This window comes from Epinephelus fuscoguttatus, linkage group LG11 (genome assembly GCF_011397635.1).
Source record: "Epinephelus fuscoguttatus linkage group LG11, E.fuscoguttatus.final_Chr_v1".
Classification (NCBI taxonomy): Eukaryota; Metazoa; Chordata; class Actinopteri; order Perciformes; family Serranidae; genus Epinephelus; species Epinephelus fuscoguttatus.
Genome location: NC_064762.1, coordinates 23,200,364 through 23,223,356, shown reverse-complemented (window position 1 = coordinate 23,223,356; position 22,993 = coordinate 23,200,364). Strand labels below are relative to the sequence as shown.

Below are 22,993 nucleotides of genomic sequence, written 5' to 3'. Positions count from 1 at the left end.
CACCAAGGTTGTCAAAATTATCGATGCACTGATACGTTTCTGATACCACATTTCTATATTTTACTCTTTCACTTGGTTTTAAAGCACTGCATAGACTAGCACCTGGTTTCATCTCTGAACTACCCATCCCGTGTTTCATCTCCGTACCTTTCAGATTTGGTGACCAATCACTACTCTCCTTTCTATGTATCCAGTTAAAAACCAAAAGTGATCAAACATTTTCAGTTGTTGAATAGTTGTTGAAAGCTGTGGAATAGTTTGCCACAAACAATTAGATCCTTCATCTCCACATACTTTTAAGATCCTTTTTAAGACTCATCTCTTTTCCTTTATTATGATGACTTCCCTGAGCAGGGTAAGAGAGTTAACAAAACAGAGGACCATACTCTGATTTGTATTTGCTTGTATTCTATTTTGCTGTTTTTGTGTTAGGATTTTATCAACATATTGCATGCTTTATTCAATTTAATTTAATTTAATTCTCTTATTTATGCTGTTTTTATTTGATCATGCTTCTGTTTTATTAAATCTCTTTGTAAAGCACTTTGGTTAACATTTGTTGTTTTTAAATGTGCTTTTAAGTAAACCTGAGTTGTGTGAGTACTTTCTACTTTCAAAACATAGTATAGCATACTGTATTTGTTATGATCCACAATTAAATAAACAGATGAATTTATTTGCATACATTGTGGTTTTTGTCCAGGTCCCTTTCTGGCTTCAGAGAAGCTAAAATACTTTCAAACACTAGCTTTTAACCAAAGGTGTGCCAGTCAGAGTGCATCTAACTGCAGTTGCTCATGCTAACCCACTGCGGGATGTTTATGTTGGCAAAGTGCCCAGTGTTTGCATACTGTAATATTGCACCTGAAATCATATAAAAATTTGTTAAGTGTTTAACAAAAAATGGTCCGCAGCCATTTATTTTAAAAATCTAACTGCATTTATTAATTTATTTGAAAGCACCTTACAGTCTCCTGCCTGTATGAGAATAACAACATAAGGGGGGCTGACTGCCCCACTGTCTTTGCGTTAGATGTGGAAAAAGCCAAGACTCTGAGCAAACTGAGAGCAGGGTTTTTGAGGTGAGACAAACTGAGCTGAGTCATTTTCTTCCCCACTGAGTTGGTTAGAGCTGCACTGTTGCTCTGCAACGTTAATGCCAGTCTCTGGGTGATGGCGCAACAAGTATTCACAACAAACCATTGTTAACATTTGTAAATATAATTATTTAGACATTAAATTAAAACACGCACTTTGTTGCTGCCTTTTGTGACACAGGAAGTCTATGCTGTAAACTGCCCGGGTCCTGCACTGCCCTCGTGGTTGCGTTCCGCCTCCATCATTCCGTTAACATCATGGTATTAACATGCGTTTAGATAATGGCTCATTGCCATTTGTGAAATGATGCCGAATCGTCCACATCCACATCGTGATGCATTTATCGTTTGAGTATTTTCCCCACCCCTGTATCAAGTATAGCTTTTTTATACTAGTATTGTGTCAAAGTTTGGAATTCTAGGATAGCAGCAACCCTAACAAGGACCCTATGACAATAACCCAGGACTCATTTTTTCCATTCCCAGAAGACATCTGAGGGAACATGACCATAAGCCTTCCCTATGTTTACAATACACAAAAAGACTGGGCGAAAATGTGCTTTTCACAAGACGCCAGTACACAGATGTCTTTCAACTGCTGTGACTGCTCAACTGGGACCAATTTACCTTGGAGGACCGTACACAGAACTGTTGCCCTGGAAAATAACTCCCAGGGAGGTAACTGGGCCATTGCTGATTCACGAATTTCTTTGACGGATGTAACTTGTAAGAATTTGTGTCATCTCAATTAGTATATCTTTGTGTTTTGACTGGGTCACATCTGTGAAAGAAGTGGAGAGAAGATTGGGTTGGAAAGTGAAAAGGATGGCTTTGTTCACGTTACCTTGCGTGCTGCATGAATGTCGAAGAAGGGTTTATTCCGGACACTGAAGGGCTCCTTGGTTTTGTCGATCTGTCCAGTCTTCATCTTTTCCATACGGGGAGAAATTATCTCCTTTTCTATGCATAAGAGCCGGATGTTGAAATCACACTGGCCAACAGGCTGCCCCTGACACACACAAAGAAAACTCACATATTAAAGTTATGTTCACTCTTGGCAATACAGATGAAGAAAAATCATTGTTATTGTTATTAATACAATCAATAAACCACTAAATGTAGACAATACAGAATAGCCTTTATTTTAGAGAATGAGAATCAGAGTGACCTTCATTGTCATTATACTGAGGTACATGGAATTTCACATGGCTTATCTCGATGTGTGTAAAACTAGAATTACTGCCCCACAGTTGAACACCTGTGCCAACCAGACAAGTTGCAATTTATATCCATGTCTGCCCAGACTCATTTAATGTATGCAGTGAGGACTTTGAGTGAATTTAATAAAAGCTGTTAAGTGTATTTTTTGGCAGAATATGGATGTTTCACACTCATCTTCAACCCAGCTTTTTGTTGGAACCCTGATGATGAGCCATAGGACGAGTGCTGGAGATGAAATGACCGGTCATAGGAAACCAAAATTGGGAACTCTCAGTCCAGAAAAATGACTTATGAGATGAGGTAGAAAATACCCCAAACTATCTGGTTCCTGCTTCTCAAATAGGATTTACTGGTTCTCTCTGTTCTCTTTTTATATTATCCTGAATACCCTCAGTTTTGATATGATGAGGTTTTGATAATACATTGGAATATGTCAAATTTAGGAACATATGAGTGGCAGTTTATTGACTGATGTCCCTTTTGATTGATCAAGCAAAAAAATCAACAGATGAATCAGTAATGAAAATAATCATTACTTGCAGCCCTAACAACAAATATAAAGCCTTGGCACAAACAATAACATCCTCACAGCATCAATAAAACTCACTGTAAGTCTCTACAAGCAGCTCTTATTTATAGCTACACCACAGGCGAGCAGTATGCAGGTGCATACAGTAAGACAACAAGACCCTGACATCAGCTGAGCTCATGGGAATGTCAACACCAAAAGTACACAGTGCAGTGGAATCGTTTTTCCTTTGTCACTATGACAACAGCTTCCTCCCATCATTGGCCAGTCACACACAGTCGTTCTCCACAGATAGGCACCGGCGCCCTGAGCCATCACTGCCTCTCAGACGGACAGGGCCACCGAGGCAGAGCAAAGGTGTCTCCGAACCCATCTGGCAGACGACCGTGACTGCGGCAGCAAAAAATACAAGTTCCTGCTCCTGGTTATTAATAATGAAGCTTTGGTGGAAAATTAGCCAGCCAGATTACAAATTAAACCAGCATGACTCTTTAGTGTTAAATGGAGGCAGAGGAGTTGTGATGAAACCACCCTGGGTACAGCGCTGTCACCTGACCGTCACCAGCACACAGGCCCGCTGCTCAAATAAAAAGTGATTAAAAAGGGTGACTCACTTTTATCAACACACAAGATAAATCTTAAAAGAAGAAGAAATATTGTTTTGAAAGGTTGCCAGATGGACATGGACTAAATGTATGACAACAAACTGACATTTAATATTTCTCACACATTATCGCAGAGAGAAAACAGGAGCTCAAACTCAGCAACCAAGCTGCCACTTCTTTATTTGTCAAGAGACAGAAAAACATAATGAGAAGCAAACATTCTCTATGTCACCTGGTCATGATGAGCGGAAAAACATGTTGAAAAATGCCTTCCCTGCATCTCCAAATGTGTTTACACATTTCCAATGTATCTCCAAAATCATGTTTTCTTGATCTGTTTAAATAAGCTAAATTTTGCCCCTTTAAATAAAGACCCTAACAAAAAACATCAACAAAGGTATTTTATACAGTTAAGGATAGGATTTCAAAAAGACACATTGCATTTGCTTATGAGAAACAATATGGAAACATTTATGAAAAAAAGGCTCAAGCTCCTCAAGCTATAGGAAGCTTTGGAATTCCCCAGGGATCCATCTTAGGAACCTCATTTTTGTCTATGTAATAAATTTTGACTTCGATTTTGTTTCCATACATAAATGTTGTCAGGTAATGATTAACAACAATTCCATTATATCATTTGCAACATCTTTTAACATGCGCCAGAGACAGTGATTTTACCAGTGTAGTAATCCATTTCAATTCAAACAAGCTGCTGTGATATTGTCGTAATAATGTTCTGCTCGAGCCACATATAGCTAAAAACTTGTCTGTGGTTTAAATGGCTCAAGTGAGCACCTCCAGATATAAAGAATATTCAAGCTTCATCCCCAGGGCACTGATTCTCTAATTATGTTTGTCTTTTTATGACTATAAGTTGAATTTTGTGACGTTTTCTCTTGCAGGCCATTTCAATGACAGTGTTGCCCCACCAAGTGCAAATGCTCCAACAAAACAACTTCATATTTGACACTGTTTTGCAGGAGTACAGTTGCTGCATCCTGTTCTTAGTGCTGCCCAAGACGATTATGATTGGTTCAAATAAAAAAAAAAAAAAGCTAGAGCGTTTTTTTCCCCCTCTATAGCAGAAAGATAATTGAGGTGGCTAACTTTCTTTCGTTTTTTTGCCCTCAAGAGTTTTTTGCAGGTCGTTGCAGCGCAGGTGGGATTCTTAATGAGGTATTCTTCCCCTCAGCAGCAGTTGATCATTGGATCAGATCATTAGACCGATGGATGAGAGAAGCAGAAAAAAAAAGCAGTTACTATGTATGCTCAGCATGCTCACTTACGTCCAAATCGGGTACACATGCTCATCCCTAATGGCTACGACTAGTAAATATTTTTATCATCCATTAATCTGCCAATTACGTTCTTGATTAATCGTTTCCTCCGTAAGTGTCAGTAAACAGTGATTATTTCCTTCAGACCAAGCTGATGTCTTCAAATGTCTTGTTTTCTACAACCAACAGGGCAAAACCCAAAGATACTCAGTTTACTGTCACAGACGACAGACAAAAGCATCAAATCCTCCCATTTGTGAAAGCTGGAACCAGCAAATGTTTTGGATTTTGGTGGAAAAATGACTAAAATAATTACTCAGTTCCAACAAATAGTGGCAGACTAATTTTCTATCAACTAATCAATTAATGGGCGAAATGATGCAGGTCTACAGAAAAGTCCTCCTCAAAGCTGTGTGTATATGAAACGCTGGGAGGGACACCGGAGAAACCTTTGGCTTTTCTTGAAAATTCCAACATTTTTTGGTCTACATATAGCGATTTTCTGTTCAACATTGTGTTGTCTTCAGTCTTTAAAAAACATTCCAATAACATAAAAACAGAAAACATACAGTCAGACATTTATACCTTTATTCTTCCTACACAAGATCAATATTTCCTGATCTATATCGAGAGGCACTGAGCAGGAAGGTGTGACTTGGGGGCATTTGTATTCTGGTCTCTTTCTGTTTGGTAAAGGCCACTTCTCTTGTCAAGAGCTTTCTATAGAATTATTGGACCATCTGGGGGGAGGAAAAAGATTTTTTTTCAAAGCAGATGAGGAGGTGGATGGCCAATGATTAGTTAAGATTAGATACAATTAGTAGACTGTTCTGTTTCGTGAGTCATGCACATATTTAGCAAAAGAGTGAAGAAGATCACAGAGTTGTTGGTATATAGTCTTATGTAAGTTAGTACAATGTAAAGCCTTACAAACGGCAAAACATATCTTCAGCCAAGCACTCTTGAACATGGCTGTGTCTGCTGTGTGTAGTGATACTAGAACGTGTGAGAAAAAACAGCCATTAGTGTTCCTCTGATGGTGTGAAGAGTGAGGATTTTGTGTCTCATACAAAAATTTTAATCAATTCTGAATTACACTAATTATGTCTTAAAAATGCAGCCAAAATTGAATTTGTGAAATAAGGAGATTCACTCTGGTCACGAGTCTTTACAAGTATGAAAGAGTGTAGCAATCAACTCCAATTATTCTCCTATTTACATAATGAAGACAACACCCTGTAGGGGTGAAGCAACGACTGGCCAAAGTGTTTGTTACATTTCAGCCCATTTAGGCCCTGATCTGACAGAGCGTGTTTTAGCAGTTTGGTGGCTTGTTGTAATTGGTTTCAATGAGAGTGAAGCTTTAAGAGACGGGCCTTCTGTAGTGGTGATAACAACAAGAGCAAGCGTACATGGTTGGTGTTAAGCCAATGTTAGCTCACTTTCAACGTCGCCCTAGGCAAGCTGGAAGACATATCCGAACAAAGTGTAGCTTCAACTACTTTCTCACATTCTACCAACCTGGAAATAAGCTCAACATTTTACAGCTGATTGTTAGACTGTTCCTGACTCATCCTAAAATAAGCCTTTAAAAGACCATCCTGGAAAAGCTTTCTGAGGGTCTGAGGTACCCACATGAATCTCTGTTTCCCTTTGACCAGTAGGGCAGCTGTGGCTCAGGAGGTTGAGCAGGTCATCCACAAATCAGAGGATTGGCAGTTTAATACCCGGCTCCACCAGTCCACATATCGAAGTATCTTTGGGCAAAATTTTGCTTTTGCAAAATGCTCCCACTGTCTGCCTAAAAAACTGAGCAGCAGGTGGCACCTTGTTTAGTATCCTCGGCCACCAATGTGTGTGTGAATGGGTGAATGTGACTCTGTAGTGTAAAGCGCTTTGAGTGTTCGTAGAATACATGTATATGACTGTAAACTGAACATCTTACAAAAATAAAAATATAAGAAATTGTGATATTTTCTGGACTCAATTAATTTAAAAACTCAAGAAAACAAATATCAGATTGATTAAAAATGTAAAAAGTTAGTTACAGCCCAATAAAAATAATTATTGTATCACCTTAGGGATCTGTCGCTCCAGAACAGGTAAAAGGTGGAATAGATAATAGACTTGCATTCATCAAATGGCCTGATATGACTCCATTGGGACACCCACGTAGCCCTGTGTCTGCTGCGTGTGATAGTAAGCAACTGTTTGCCAACACATTGGCCATAACAACATAATAACAGAGCAGTATGCCGCGACTGCGTGTCTGTGACTTTGTTTTAAAGTCTGTCTGACTTGCTTAATGCAGCCTGAACAACTCTGTTAGGACAATCTGGCAACAACAAATGAGGTCAAAGGCAAATTAAAAATTGGAGACACTCATTTCGGCTTCACTTGGAGGAGTTGTTTTTCTTTTTTAGTGTTACTGTAAAAAACCACACTCCATTCTCCTGGAGCAACAGCTGGTATGATGTCCCACACATTCTGCACCATCTGTCAGCTGTGTCATCGGGACAGAACAAGATGTAAGTGTGGATGATTCAAGGCATGTGCTGTCCATGCCTGTGATGGGAAAGCACAGCCGATAAGAATCTCGTTAATCTGACGTTTCTGGGAATAAAGATCGATCGTATCAGTGGTATCACATCTTCTTTTTCTTGCTGTGGGCCTGGAAGGTAATGTGTCTCCTTGGGTGCCATTTATGGCTCTGTGTTGCTCCACTTTGACTTACTGTCATCACGGTGGGTTTGAGATAGGGCTGGGTTTCAACAGGAGCACAATGCAACATTTTTGACAAGCAGCAGCAGCAGCAGCAATGGATCAGGCTTGATATAAGTGATACCAATCTATAAAGAAATGTCTTAATATGATGTGATGCTGATAGGGCAGATCGCCTAAGGACACCCCTGACTGAAGAAGACATTATGTTTTTTAGCCTCCAAACTCCACAAATGTGCTATAAAGCTTATTTTTTAACAACTGAAACAATTTGTCAATTAACTGATTAATTAGTTAACACCTTAGCTGTGAGAATCTGCTGCTTGTCTTTGTCTCATGCGACAGTAAATGAATGAATGAATGTGATTGTAAAATGAATATCTTTGGGGTTTGGGCTTTTAGTTGGACAAAACAAGCAATGTGGAGCAGGCACCTTTTCCAGAACAGGTAAAAGGACATTTTCAACGTTAGATAATAGGGGTGTAACAGCATGTGTATGCGTCTCAAACAGTACAGGATGTTCTGAAATATGCGACATACGTTTGGTATGCCCTGTGACCAAAACAGTCAAAATGTTGATTTATGTTACTACTCAGAAAAAAAGGATCTGAAATTCTAGAGCGCAAGTTTCCCCCAGAAAGTTTGGGCGGTCCACTAGTTGGTGTCCATTGGCTGTAGCATGCTAGTCAGCTTAAGTCAGCTAGCTGGGTTACTCACGCTTAATGCACAACGATTTGTGTCTAAATGAGTGCCAACATTGTTCAACCGAAGTTTGGTGTACTGTGGAAATACAACATCACCGAATAAGTCGAGACGCACAGACTGGAAGGCGAGTCCTTCTCCCCACAGTGTTCAAGCAGCCTCACATTGCAGATTCATTCATTCATTTGCAGTAACCACTTATCCTGTTAGGGGTCACGGGTGTGCTGGAGCCTATCCCAACTGACATTGGGTGAGAGGCGGGGTACACCCAGACCATCACAGAGCTAATTAGAGTCACAAATTAACCTAATCTGCATGTCTCTGGACTGTGGGAGGAAGCCGGAGTACCCTGAGAAAACCCACGTTAACATGAGGGGGAACAGAACCACCCCCACACCCTAGGTTCGAACCAGGAACCCTCTTGCTGTGAGGTGACAATGCAAACCACTGCATCACCGTGCTACCACTGCAGATTCAGACCATACTAAAGTAATAACTAATGAGTGTTTATCAATGCTTTTATGCGACCAAACTCGCAAACACTGTATGTAGTAGAGAATACCAATTAAAGCATATGGTCAACATGTTTGAGCTCAACTATAACGTCCATTCACATGTGCATTTTAATCAGTCTGCTGTGTCTGCTCTGTAAAGTGAGGGCTGCAGTTCAGCAGCCCTCAGTTATCAACAGGTCAGAGTCTTATGATGAAGCATTACATTTACATAACATCACTGACATTTGTGTCATTTATTTACTTATTTTTTCTTATTGACAGTGTGCCATTATTTAAGTGCCTTAACTTTTACTGTAAGAATTACAGCCAATGAGCCACCGTTGAATGTCTACATTTTTCAAAATAAATTAAAAAACTGTATTTTCTACTTTTTAGTTGTTGCTGTTGTTTTTCGTGCTGTACCAAAAAGTACCAAACCATAACTCTTGTTGTAATTGTGTGTATGTTATCCCCCTAGTAGATAATCAACAATGAAAATAATTGTCAGCTGTGGGCCCAACTTTTAAGCAAAAAAGCTCAATGGTTCCAGCTGCTCAGATGCAAGTATTTATTGATTATCTTAATTTTCTATAACAATAAACTGAATATGTTGGGGTTTTTGGACTGTTTGACATAAGCAACTTCAATGTTTCGACATTTTTCAGTTTTTTACTAGCTGCATTTGTGACATTTTTCAGTTTTCTCCATTTAAATTCAAGCAATTAATCAAGAAAATACACCGCAAATGATTAGATAATGAAAAATAACCCATATTTAAAGGCCCAAAAATCTCAGTCAGTTGCAGAGACAAACATGTGCTACCTGCAGTCAGTTGCAAAAATAATATAAAACTAAGTTAGTATACAGCATTCTGTAGATTCTTAAAATATTAAAAATCTAATGGAATATAAATGTAAAGATGCATTCATCATAAATGAAAAGAGTCAACCATTGTACTTGAGTCCAACATACAACTCAGTGCATTATATAACACCCCACCTCCCTACCCCACCCCACCCCTCCTTATGGGTAAACTGAACTGAGCACATAAAGAATCTATATATAAACACTCATTAAATGTTAAACACCAGAGAGCTGCAGTCAGAAATAAAGCCTTCTTCAACGTGAGGCTGGAGAGGCTGAATGATGCCCTCAAGAATACAGCAAAAAAACAACGTCTTAAGAAACAAAAATCTGACAGTGCTGGGAATACTGTTAAAAGCTGCATGACTGTCTGGGATGATTTGGAAAAAAAGACACACGCAGGTGACAAAATCAGCGTTGGGGCCACTCAAGAAAAACTTAATGTGCAGCATCCCACGGGATGTTTTTAACAAAAACAGAGGCTTTTAGACTGTTTTAGCCTAAAATTGTTTATAACCACAAACTGTACCTGTTTGCAGCATGGAGCCAAAGCCGATGTACAAGCAGAGCCATTTCAAACATGATTTCTTCAGAGAAAACTTTGCTCCAGTTGTCACTTGTTATTGCTCGTATTGTTATTGGGAGGAGACATGTCATTCAAACTATAAATTCCTCTCTCGGTTTCTTGTGGCGTTGAGCGTTATGAACACAGCAGCCATGAGATCCTGTCATCACATACATTAATACTGAAAACTCATCAAGCAGTGGCAAAGTGCAGCTTGTGTCAAGCTGCGATGCCAAGTGCATGGAAAGCTGTGGCGGCCGCTCCAAGCTGCAGCCATTTGATTCTGCAGCAAAGTGCAACCAAGCAAAAGTTGGGGATAGTTTAACTTTATTATGTCCGAATTATGGCCATAGAATACCCTCAGCCAATCAGTAAACAGAGTCCTGTGAGTTTTGTTGCTAAGAATTTCTTCCCACCTGATTCACATGAACACGCCTCAAAGACAGACTGCAGGTTTTTACTTAAAATACTTGCGTTTTGAATCCCAATCCAAACTAATGTTAGTAGACCTGAGCCAGACCTTACCCACAGGAGAGGTTGCATCTTTTTCCATCATCATCTTTCAAAGAGCTGCGGTCTTAATTGCCTCGTCTGTGGCTTCGGAAGAGACTTAATGTCTACAACTGCAGACTGGCAGAACGTAAGTCACGAGTCATGACAATAGACCATGTAGTTATACTCTAAGAGTCCCTGATGCCTATTGTTCCTGCTGCTTTATGACTAACTTTAATACCCAGTCGGGCTTACCTCTGAGATTGAGTTCAACAGCATTGAAAATGCATTTTACACATAGCAATGAGCTGTCAGATCAGTGTGATTCAGCAGGGTTTAAAGGGTTGCAAGATAATCTGCAGAGAGAGAAAAACACTATTTTCTACAACAGAATTCTAGACTAATGACTGTATTTATTTCACATACTAAATATATATCTCCTTATCCTCTTATAATTAATCCAATAAAACAACATGAAACATTCTTTGGGTTTACTGTGCTAAATAAAGACTTGCAGCCAGTGGTAGAGGTTACCGAAATAGGGAGCATTGCTACCCTCTCAGCTACCTTTTAGTACCATTATCCCATAATTAACCACCTTCTTGTCCATATTTTACATCACATGCTCAACATGGAAATGAAAGTATAGATTAATGTCACAATCACAAGCCAAATGCAGCTGAAAGTCTCCACAGAGTGGCTTGGATGAGCTGTGATTTACTAGCAAATTAAAGCGACTGAGGTTTACCGTGAAATCATTGTTAGCTACTACTGGCTTTTACCAACTAGAGACCAATAAAACCACAGCACCAGTGTCTATCCTCTTGTACCTTTTCTTCTGCAGCGCGTCATCAGTGATGCTGCCGTTGGTTTGAAAGACATGATGCAGCTAAGGGACTATGCTTAGGGTGGAAAGCCCTGCAGAGATTCAGACTGTATCTGCAGAAAAACTTCAAAAGTAGAAGTGAATAGAGCTGAAGTCAAAAAGCACTCCGTAATTCCGCAGATAAGCTTTCTGTGTTGTTTATCTGTTTGTGTGTTAATCTGATCGAGACAATTATCTTGTCCAATTCTGCACCCAAAGCGAGATTATTTTTGGCGTGATGAAACATCGGGAGGTCAATCAAAGTGTCGTGGCACAGACGGTTGATGTCAAACAAAAACCTCCACAGTTTTACTTCAAGATAATAGCTTTCTAAAGCGACGTCAAAATTAAAGACATATAAGTAATTGTTGTTTTGTCTCATCCCCCACAGTGGGGGAGCTGACAGTGACTGACTGACAAGCAGCAACAACTTTCCAAAAGGACAAAAAAAAAAAATCCTTTTATACTTTGCAGCAAGAGCAGAAATAGAAAATTCACATCATGTCTCAGGGTGATAGTCGGGGTCAGTCAGTTACATGGTTGGGGAGGTACTGTACACATCAGCACTCTCAACACTGTAAGACTATCAACTGCTCCAACATGAGCAGCGATGTATATGCAGCTGACACTCATTTATCTTCATCAAAATCCACAGAACTGAATAAACTCCGACCCTTGACGGCTAAATCAGCCACCACGCCGAGAGGACACACTTTTCTCATCATGCTCTGATCAAAAGAATCCCAGTACTGTACTTCACCTGACTTACCAAACAAGCAAGGTGTCACGGGCCCAGCAGGCGGTGTGTTGTCCCTCCTGCTGCATTTCCATCCTCGGTCTCAGGATGGAGCCTCGGTGCCAAGGAGCAGCCCGCAACAGATAATGGAGTAGGCTAATAATGGCCGGCTAGGATCAATACAACAACGCTTTACTGATGGCTTGGAGTGGGGGAGTCATGTGGAGCTGCTAACCTCTGCACCATCTGACAGACGTTCCCCTCACCACTGGAGCCTTTATTGAGCCGCTTGCTTGTGTGATCCTCCAGATCGATGGAGAAAAGGAGGTGACAGACAAACATAATGGCGGAAGTAACCCCCTCCTCCCCTTCTTGATCCCGAGGTATTCATCAAGTAAGCAAGTAAGACAGCGGAGGCTTGCTAAGGGCAAACTGTAGGCTCATTTGTCTCCGTGTCTGCATGCTTGCCATTAGCAGCTCACAGATCGGTTGAAGGAATGAATTAATTTACAGTTTGGAAAAGTGTTCGCAATTAACAGCCTTTTAATTCGATCCTAAGGCTGTTCTCAAGAAAAACGTCCAAGTCAAAATAATAACAAGAAAAACATGCTATTACACAAATATTAAAGCTAAATTTACATGAATGGATACAGTGAGGCAATTACAGCTGCCCAGCTGTGATAGTGTAATGGACTGATTATCTGGTTCACTTCAACCCAATACAGTGGCTCTGATAACGTTAAAGCCAAATTATGCAAAAAGTGGTATTACTGAGATTTGGAGGCCTTATCTAACACCACTGTTGTATATACAAATTGTGCCTGCAGGGTTGGTGACTGTTTACACTGTCCTGACATCAACTGTAGTGATCCGTCTCCTGGCTAAAAGGAGAACAACGACAATCCAACAGCAGAATACCCGCAGAGTACATACCTGCTAATGTTATTCATGAAAGATGCAACTTAAGCTGTACCCTTCTCAGTGTTATCTCTATCATTTGTTAATAAACTGAAGGATTTAAACCAGCAAATGCAACATCAGAACAGGATGTCTACAGGTATAAGACACTGAATGTTAATGCAGGTAAGTATAAAGATTAATAGTGTATGTTTGGTCCTGTGCAGAGGTAGGTTTTATGTAGGAATACAGTGTGACTTAGATAATCTACATTTTATCGAAAGGTAGTGAAAGTATTCAGTAAAGTACTATATTCAGTGGTGGATTTAAAAACGTGTAACATTAGAAATGTGGACTTTCATGCAAAAGAGCGTGACTAATTTAAAAAGTAGCTGTGGGCAGCTAGCTCAGAGTGGAACAGGGTTTCGTTTTTATGACAATATCTTTATATTTATTAACGTTGGCAAGGTGGCTAATATAACCCTGCATCAACAGATGGTTGAATATGCATTTAACAGTAAGCTTAATAAGTGTACGGTGATAAAAGCACAAAACTCACCAGCATCACTCAAGTGGTTGGCCACAAATATGTGCTTTCCTGTCTGTGTTGTGATAGTAGCCTAGCTAAAGCAGTAGCAGTGTCCTCACAAGCGCCTTTCTGAAATGTTCAGAGATTTTAAACCAGATGCGCTGTGAGTGGCCCTGAAAAAAGATGCAGGGCGCGGCCCTTTTACTGTAGGAAGCTGCATGCAGCAGCATACAGTTTCTCCTCATTGGGAACAAGCGAAAAAGACTGGCTCCCACAAAAAAAGTTACATAGACACAGGTCCTTAGAAGTCCCCCCTCAGACTAGACCTATATCAGACTAACTAGGGGCTGGCAAGCCTGAGCCAGCCCTTACTAGCTGAAGGCTCTTGCTCCCATTATACTTTTGGAGACTCTGGAAACCACAATTAACCCTGCATAACCTCGCAAGTGCAGTGTTCAAGTGGAATAACAAAATTCAATGAGCTCTCCAAAGCCCCTTTTACACTGCCTCTTCAAGGCGTGAATTTCCTGCCTCAACATTCTGTATGGAAGGAACAATCGCAGAATGGGGGAAGAGTTGTCTCACCTTTAAGGTGACACTGGGGGCAATAACAGCATCGAAATAACTTCTGTACAAAAGGGACAGCATGAAGATTTAAAAAGTAGCTGATAGCAGGTGGCAGCTAACTCAAAGAAGAACAGCGGCTGACAATGTCTGCAAATTGGGAAATATGGCATAAAGGAGGGTCCTCGTTGCAGCCTTATAATGCAATCTCTGTTTCAAAGGGGCTACAGACTGTAACAATGCCTCAGCCTGTTACTCAAAGCGGCCACTCCCTTGATTATGCATAACTTTAAGCCTCACTAGAATTTTAAGGTGAGTCATATAAAAAAAAAAAAAATCACCCTCCCCCGTACAGTTGTCATGAATGGAAAATTAGCTATACAGACCAAAACCAGTTTTTGTACCAGGCTGTGATCATGATTATTTCTGCGTGGGCAGGTGGGTTTTGTTAACATGGGGGTCTACGGGGACTGATTCACTTTTGGAGCCAGCCCCAACTGACCATCCAAGGAATTGCAGTTAATGGCACATCTGCATTGGCTTCATTTTGTCAGCCCCAGAGGTTGCCACTTAGCAAGAACACACATTTGGGGCGAGGAGTGGGAACAAAAGAGGTGTCATTCTCCTTAAAACAGGTCAGTTTACCATTAAAATGATTTTGTCGCTATTATTTTAACATTAAACAGTTGCATAATGTTGCTTAAAGAACTCTGATGAATATTTACCTATGTTTTTGTTTGAAGTCTTTATCAAAAACACAGGTCAGTGGGGCTCAGCACAACCAATTGCAGTGTTAAAAGCACAAAGACCAGGCTTATAAATATTCAGTTTGGGTCAGACGCAGTTCAGCCCCTGCGTTGAGGCTAAGGTCAGGCTTTAGCAAAGCTCGGTGTGTGACAGGGTGTGGGGGGGTCAAGCAAAGCCGTGCTCTTCCTCACAGCGTGCAGACTGACAAAGCACCGTCATGCCTGTGCAAATACTGCCGAGCCTGGATGAGCACGGCTCTGCTGCCTGCTACAGCGGAGCCTTGAAGGAACCCAACCGGGAATTTGATTTCTTAGACCTCGGGATAAGCAAATCCCATTCCGCGTCAGTGCTTGCTCCTGACATACAGCTGACACCTTTCTCTGATTATGTATTCTACCAACTGCTGACAGACCACAAAAAAAATTACAATTTTCTCTGTGCAGCCAGACGCTTGTTAACAGTAAATAAAAAGGAGAGGGCAGAAGGAGCTGCTGATAGACCATGGCGTTAATGGCATGCGTCCAATGCTCTGTCTGTTTATTCGGTCTGACCTCTTGATCTGGCAGCTTTTCAGAAGTGATAGGTCAAAGGAAGGACAACACATTCTCAAGTGGCCCCGGCTACTCACATTGAATTTGATGATGTCGTATATCAAATAGCGGGGGACCGGTTGCCCATTCACCTTGTCGATGATCATCTCCTGCAGAGATAAAGACAAGAGACAAATACTGATGTTATTCGGATAAATATCTATGATTAAGTGGAGACAATATATACAGAGAAATGTCCTTAAACTGGGCAGTCTTAGCACAGCATGTATGCTTCCTCTTTGAGAGCAGTTAAAGAGGATGAAAACAGTGAGGCACCAGGGGGTGAGTGCTCTCTAGGGGATGCATGTTCAGAGAGGGAGTTGCCTGCAGCAATGAGAGGGATAGCAGGGAATTGGGGAGGTGGGTGTGTGGTGTGTGTGTGTGTGTGTGTGTGTGTGTGTGTGTGTGGTTGTGTGTGTGATGGGTTCTCGGGAAGAAGGACATGAAGCAGAAATAGCAAAGCACATCCATTATGCAAGACTCTCAAGTTGAGAGTCAGGTGCAGCGGCGGTGCAGGACACCCAACAGACACGAGGAGTTTTCAAAGACCTGTTACACAACCAACAGATACGGTGACAGACAGCAGAGATGCAGACGTCACAGGCGCTGAAGTAGCATAAGCAAAAGTAGGTCCGCAACTCTGTTTTACCTGGTTTAAATTTAAAAAAGCGAAGCACCACATTTAGAGGACTATATTTATTCCCTTTTCCACTCATAAAATATTCAGGAAGCTAACTGCGCTTTGCTCCTGTAGCTGACAGGTGGAAGAGTAGCAGAAAGTCAATTACACAAACACTTTACTTTTGGGGACGGAAATACTCCGACATCGATTTTGACCAAATAAACAAACAGGGAATTAAGATCGATTTATTCACATTCAAAAGAGAAGGAAAGTTGTTGCAGCCCTCTTCTGAGTTGAATTTTTTAAAAGTCCGCTACATCAAGCTGTTTTCATTGAGATTGGCCGTATACGAGCTCCAGGGACTCGGCTGTAGTGGTCAAGCCAGATGAGTACACTGATTAATGTGCCATTTTCATTTAATTTACTTCACATTGTGGCCCCAGACCAGCACTTCTCTCCACAGGGCCTGTGTGGACATAACAGTTAAGCTGCTGCTGTTTCATCTGTGCTGCACAATGGTAAGCTCCAGCCCTGCTGAGCTGATAGAATAATTAGGAGTTCTAACCAGGAACTTTGATTTATCATTACACACACTAGAACATTGACTCTATGTGGTAGTTTAAAGCTGCAATAAGCAAAATCTGTTGTGTTTTCAAAATAGCTGGTTGAAAAGACACAATGACATCTCCTCAAAATGTATGTGGATGAAAATATGTTTTTTTCTAATCCAGAAGTTAAGACAATTACCTGAAATAAGTTATAATGAAGTGACTAATGCCACACAATGGTTTCAGAAGCCTTAAAGACAAAACCTGGGTCAAGCTCAGGTGGTACCTAACTGGACAGTCACAAATTTTGGGCTGCATGTGGACGTCCGCAGACTGAAAACTGGCTAAGTCTACGTCATGCAGATTCACACCAACCCTTTCGACCCCACGGATGTCGAAACCAGGAATTGGCCTTTAGGTCTTGTCTATCCGTATACAATTATTTTTTGAAAATAGACATTTTCCTCTATATTTTGACTTCTCATCCACATGCAAATGCAGTTTTAGGTCACTGAAACATCTCCTTGTACGGTGCAGAAATTTCAAAACTCCAGTTACTTTGTATCCGTGTGGACAGAGTGTCTGAGAAACCATGAAGTCCTCTCCCCAGTTGGCACATTTGCTAGTGCACCATTGCTTTGCGTTATCTGCATGCAACGGAAACAACAACAACAATGGCAACCGGTTTGTTTAAGTTTTGTCAGCACTGCTTGGTCTCATGGCTACTTTATGGCTGAAAGCCTGCCAGAAACGACTCTTTTGAATCAGGTCCGGTCGAACCAACAGATGGTGGGACACTATAGAGACGAGATTGTTGTTGATGAGAAGTGAAAGGAAAACTTTACAATGTCCAAAGCATCACTGGCATCTCTGTGTGAGCATCTTTGTCCTTGCATCAAAAAGGTACTCAACAGTGACGAGATCTCCACTAGGTGTTTCAAAAAAGGAAGCCTGTGCACTTTACTACCTTTGCCACGACGAGAGACTGGAAGAAAGCAAGCGCCAGAGTCGTTTAAGTGTCGCATCTGGAGTCGTTTCAGTGTTCTGGTGTGGATGAAAATATTTTATAAAATGAAGGTTGTGTTGACAGATTTTGTTGTTGTTGTCATTTTAAAACAAGGGGGAAAATACCCATTTTCAAATGCATCTCTACACGTGCAGACAGGGCCTAGTCAAGCAAACATGTTCCAACTTAATATCTCCCAAGATTCTTAAAGTTTCCTCCAAGATGCAAATAAGCAGAACTGAGTGTATCTAATGAGACTCTAAAGCATAGTGGAGAAATGACTTCACATTATCATTAGCGTTGGGCACTGTTCACATTTGATCCAGTGCCTGGAATTCCATATTGCTACCCAATGGTGCTCTTTTATGGTACTTTACTTTCTCTGTCGTAAAATAATAAATACATTTTTCAACAAGCTGCAGGAGTGATGTCGTAGACTTGAATGCAATTCTGCTCCTTTGCTTTTTTTTAATAACCATACAGAGAGCTAATCTTCTGTTTCTGTCTGTCTGCTCGTCTTGTGGCCCAGCATTGGGGCACTTCCGTCTCCTGTCCGAAGTTGAATCCAGCAGCTCAGTGGAGCTCCCTGACTGGCTTACGGGTTTCATGATGCTTCACAGTACCTCTGCGTCTTGTCTCAACCCCAGTGTTCTCACCCAGGTGATCTTCAAAGGACTGTCACTTGACATTGATGAATTTAACATGATGTAATGTGACTTGGTACTTAGTAATACCAATGTAATTCGGTCCTTTAAAGTACCGACTATGCTACCCAACCCTACTTATCATAGATGCTGGGCCTTCTCAAACAGCCCGCAATATAGTGGCAGATTATGAACACATAGCACTTTGATGCTGGCTTCACTAATAGCAGTGGGTGATCTTAGCTTACAGACTACTCATAGTGTGGTAGAAGTAACAATCATCCATCAAAACTATTATTTTTCTACGTGCATCCACACTGGCTGACATGATTTCAGGGACAAAAGACCAAACATCCACTCTAAATTGTCACATCCAGGCTGGTGGAGCGGAGAAAGAGGACTGAATGGCGGGCATACAGATCACTGCAGGAGGGGTTGTAGAGAAGCAATGATGTCATTCCAGGAGGCTGCCATCATTATGCATCTGGTGCATTGCACAGACGGCAGCGGATGAATACATTAATGTGACCAAAAGAAACCGCCAGGAATTAAATCGCCGTTGCGCAGTCATCCAATATTGCAACTCAAGTTGATGTAAAGCTCATTAAAAACTGTACCACAAAAACAGCACGTCAAGACAAAGATCAGTGCCTTTGGGCTAAAGATGAAACATATCAGACAACACAGCTGGGCTTCTACAGGGCTCACTGTAAACAGCTGAACACAGCCTCTCCGAACTGAGAGCCAGAAGCATCAACAGATGAATAAACAAAGTCAAAACAAACCTTGTAGCAATCTAAACACACATCCGCACCGCTCCTTCAAAGCAACACTAATGCGCTGCAATTACATGTCCTGCCTGAGTGAGGAAACTAAATTCACCGCATCAATCAGCAACTGTTAAGCCAAGAGGAAGTACATGCACCTATTTTACATAAAATTACTAAACTCTAACAAAACAAGGCCGGGAGCAAAACAAAAACAATCACAGGCACCTTATCCGTCATCTCCTGTACCGGAATATCACACACAAGACACTACCAGACATTTATAATCAAATCTGGGCTGACGACGTGATCATGCAGCAATTTTCTTGCCTGTGTTTTCAGTTAGGGGGTGTGATAATGACTCATACATGTGCACCTGCTGCCAGGGACCTGTATGACCTAAACAGCACAAGCATGCCAATAAGAGTCTGAGCCTGGAATTACAGGGTGAGGATAAATCAGCGACCCCCGCCATCACCCCGGGGAGTGCACTGCTGAGTGTCACACTACAACACAGAGTGGCACAGTGACTGATAACTGTAAAACATTTCATTAGCCATTTCTCCAGCACATGGATCATCATTTTCCCGTTGGCCTTCTCTGACAGGCTCTACCATCAGACTGAAACATGCCTTTTTCTCACCTAAGGTTTGGCAACTGATGTCAATTATCTGCAAGACTGAGCGGCAGATACAGGATGGGAGTGTGACGAAGTTGGAGATGGAGGGGAAATGCAATGCCAGTCAAGGGAGAAACAAGTATGAGGCTTACAGGAAGCCAAAAGTTAGCATCAAGGTTCCCCCACATCTTATACAATGAATTCTCTAGAGCTGCCCCCGACTACGAATTCTCCTCATTGACCAGTAGTTGTCATTTAGGGCCAGTAGTCGACTAGTCGCCCGCATGTTTACGATATCAATGTAATTATTAAATGATAGATTTTGGGTGGGGCAACACAATGGTTTGAGTTGAAGGTGTGATAAAGAATAGTATCAGTAACACTGTTAACACTGTGCTACATTACAGCGACATACAAACCGTACTAATGAACCTTCATTAATATAGGCCTATATTTTATCTACAAGTGCACGTCACACACTGAGCGAGCCGCCTGTTAATGACGCTGTCGGCAAAGCAGTAATGATTGTGCTAAGTGGCTAATGGGCATGTAGCTACTGACATGTTTCAGATGATATGTCATATTTGTAGTCGACCAATGAAGATGAGTTTACACATCACCTTGGATTCGTCCTTCACCTTCTCAAAATGATCTCACACTTTGGATTTCCTGCCCAACATGTTCTTAACTAGCCTGTGGAATAACCGAGGTACCAGCCCTGGAAATTAGGGGCCGTACACATGCCACGTACATAACAGTCTGGAAATGTGAGGTCAGCCCTAGGCGCTACTCTTGTGGCTTTCTTGTGTCGGCTTTCAAGAGCGCAGCGGCAGGTTACACCTGAGGTTGCGAAGCCATCTTAGCGAGCATCTTATATCCTATTTAGTGTGTAGGCCTTTTAAAGTAGTATTACAAAGAATGTACTTCATGTAATGTTAGCCAAATTTTGGGATTTTTATGAATATATTTTAAACCATAGTCCAGTTCCAGGCCTGAAAAACTGTTTTTCAATTTTCTTAACTTCTCCAGGAATTTCATGACCGTGAGAACCCTGCAGCTTTGTCACAAAAACATAATCCAAAACAAAAGCCAGTATTAGGAAGGAAAACAACTCACCCCATCCAGTAGTGTATTCGCTAAGTGGACACGTGGCTCCTTCCGGAAAGGAAACTCTAGGTTCGCTATGTGGAAGATCGTGTTGTCTCTGTCGATCATGTAAACTTCATTTTTTCCGTTGATTAACATCATGTACCTGCAGGAGAAGACGATGTAGATGTGATTACAAGATAGCAAGTTGTATATGTGCTGTTCACTGTGTTAGAGACACTCTCAATGGGCTGCTTCTGAGCTAGCATTACAAGGTAATCTGATGGCATGTTAACAGAAGACTCAACATTATTAGACACTTGCTAACTATTATCTAACCAGAATGAAAGTCTGTCTGTTCTTCAGCGTTTGTGACAACTGTTCATCCAATTGCCTTCACACTTAGCATGTTTTTTTTATTTCTTAAAAACTCATGCCGTGAACGGTAGCTTGCATATTAAACAATAAACATAAGATATACCAACACACATCCATAAACATGCTGTCATATATACAGTTTATACATCACATATGTATTGTATGATGAAAAAAAAAAAGTGACGGTTATGGGGGAAACAGAACAACAACATTTAAACAGTTTAGCTCTTGATATCTACAGGACATATTTAATAGTGCATTATGTACAGACTGAGTAGAGCATTGAGAGGGGACCCCTATAAATTGTTACGCTGCCGAACAGCAGGCTGGGTACTTTTGATGTTCCCAACAAATAATTTAAAACAGGGGTTTAAACTTACACTAATTGACTTGTCTAAAAATAAAACAGTAAGAAAACAGTCCAAATTGAGCACAACTGAATTTGTCGAGTTAAACATTGTCCGAAAAAAATATTGTGTATAAGAGCCACTTCATATGAATAACATTTATTGATAACAACATTCTTTAGGAAAATAAATCTTGAGGAATTTTCACTGGGTGAAGCAATCGCACGGCATACATCTTAAAAAAATCAGTTATCAGAATATGTATTAATATGAAATTTAAATGTGTACATACTACTACATATACTGCATAAGTGGCCATGTACATGATGTGAAAGCATAAAATTACAGTGGAAATGCATCTTGGGTATTTGATTAAACACGTAGATTTCTCCCATTTCAGTGGAAGTATGTTGTATTGTTTTCTTAGGGATTATTAACAACTACTATGAAACCTTGTGACACTTCATTTATACATCAAGTACAGCTCTGCTTAAATTTCATTCCTCCAAACAAATACGGCTGCCTATAATGTCCTTTAATTAGTTTATTTAGAGGACTTAATATGGTAATCACACTTTAAAGCTGGATGGCTGTGAGCCAAGAGAAACAACACTTGAGATTTGGGCTCCGATCGGCAACTGCAAAACAACAAAGTCTGTGTATAGCTCTAATGTGCAAATATGCTCAATTCAAGCAAAAACAAAAGGTGAAGACAAAGCTTTTATCACATCTGAGAATAGAAGAACAAAATCACCAAACAGATACATGCTAATTGCAATATATTACCAAAGCATCCACTTTTCATTTTATCTCGCTGTGCTCTGGGGGAACTATCACTGCAAACAAAAAGCCTTTTTGCACAAAGTGACTGCTTACAGAGAAATATACACATCGTCCAAAGCTACCAACTTTTACCTCTCGTAACTACATCAGGTGGATTTGATGGGAAGAGTACTTCCTTACATTCACAAATACTAACTGAGCTATTGAAAGGCCATGACAATAAACTGCAAACAAATTCTCATTTTTCTGTTACAGTTGTCCCTGGTTGCCTTGCACCAACACAGAAAGCCTCCACTTGTGAGAGCTTACTCTATCTTCAAATTGCATACATCGCCAGTGGCTAGGTGATTTGTCTGCATGAGCACAAAGCTCAACTAATCCATGGCCAGCCTTTGCAGGTGAGATAAAGAATTACGAGCAAAACAGACAAAAAAAATAATTTCCAGTCTCCTGCAAATACAACTTCTGCAGGGTGAAATAATGTAGTGAGAGGACACTGTGTTGCAACCATTGGCAACTTGACAATCCCATCAAAAAGAAATGCTAACCATTGCAGTTAGGGCTGCAACTAATGACTATTCTCATTGATTAATCTGATGATTATCACCTAGATTAATCAGATATTGACTAGATAAACAGCATTTTATTCAAAAGACAAAACATTTTCATTGTTTTCTTGTACAACACTCTTTCAAACT

The 22,993-nt window shown here is 40.7% G+C and overlaps 1 protein-coding gene across 1 annotated transcript in view; it reads right to left on the bottom strand.

Annotated features, from left to right (window-relative positions):
• rngtt (RNA guanylyltransferase and 5'-phosphatase) overlaps positions 1–22,993 on the bottom strand; it is a 143,366-nt gene that overhangs the window by 80,975 nt on the left and 39,398 nt on the right. Inside the window, exons 9-11 of the mRNA XM_049590275.1 lie at positions 20,818–20,953; positions 15,534–15,605; positions 1,942–2,106 (exon numbers count right to left, since the gene is read on the bottom strand). Coding sequence (XP_049446232.1) covers positions 1,942–2,106; positions 15,534–15,605; positions 20,818–20,953 — 373 coding nt within the window. The remainder of the gene's footprint in view (positions 1–1,941; positions 2,107–15,533; positions 15,606–20,817; positions 20,954–22,993) is intronic.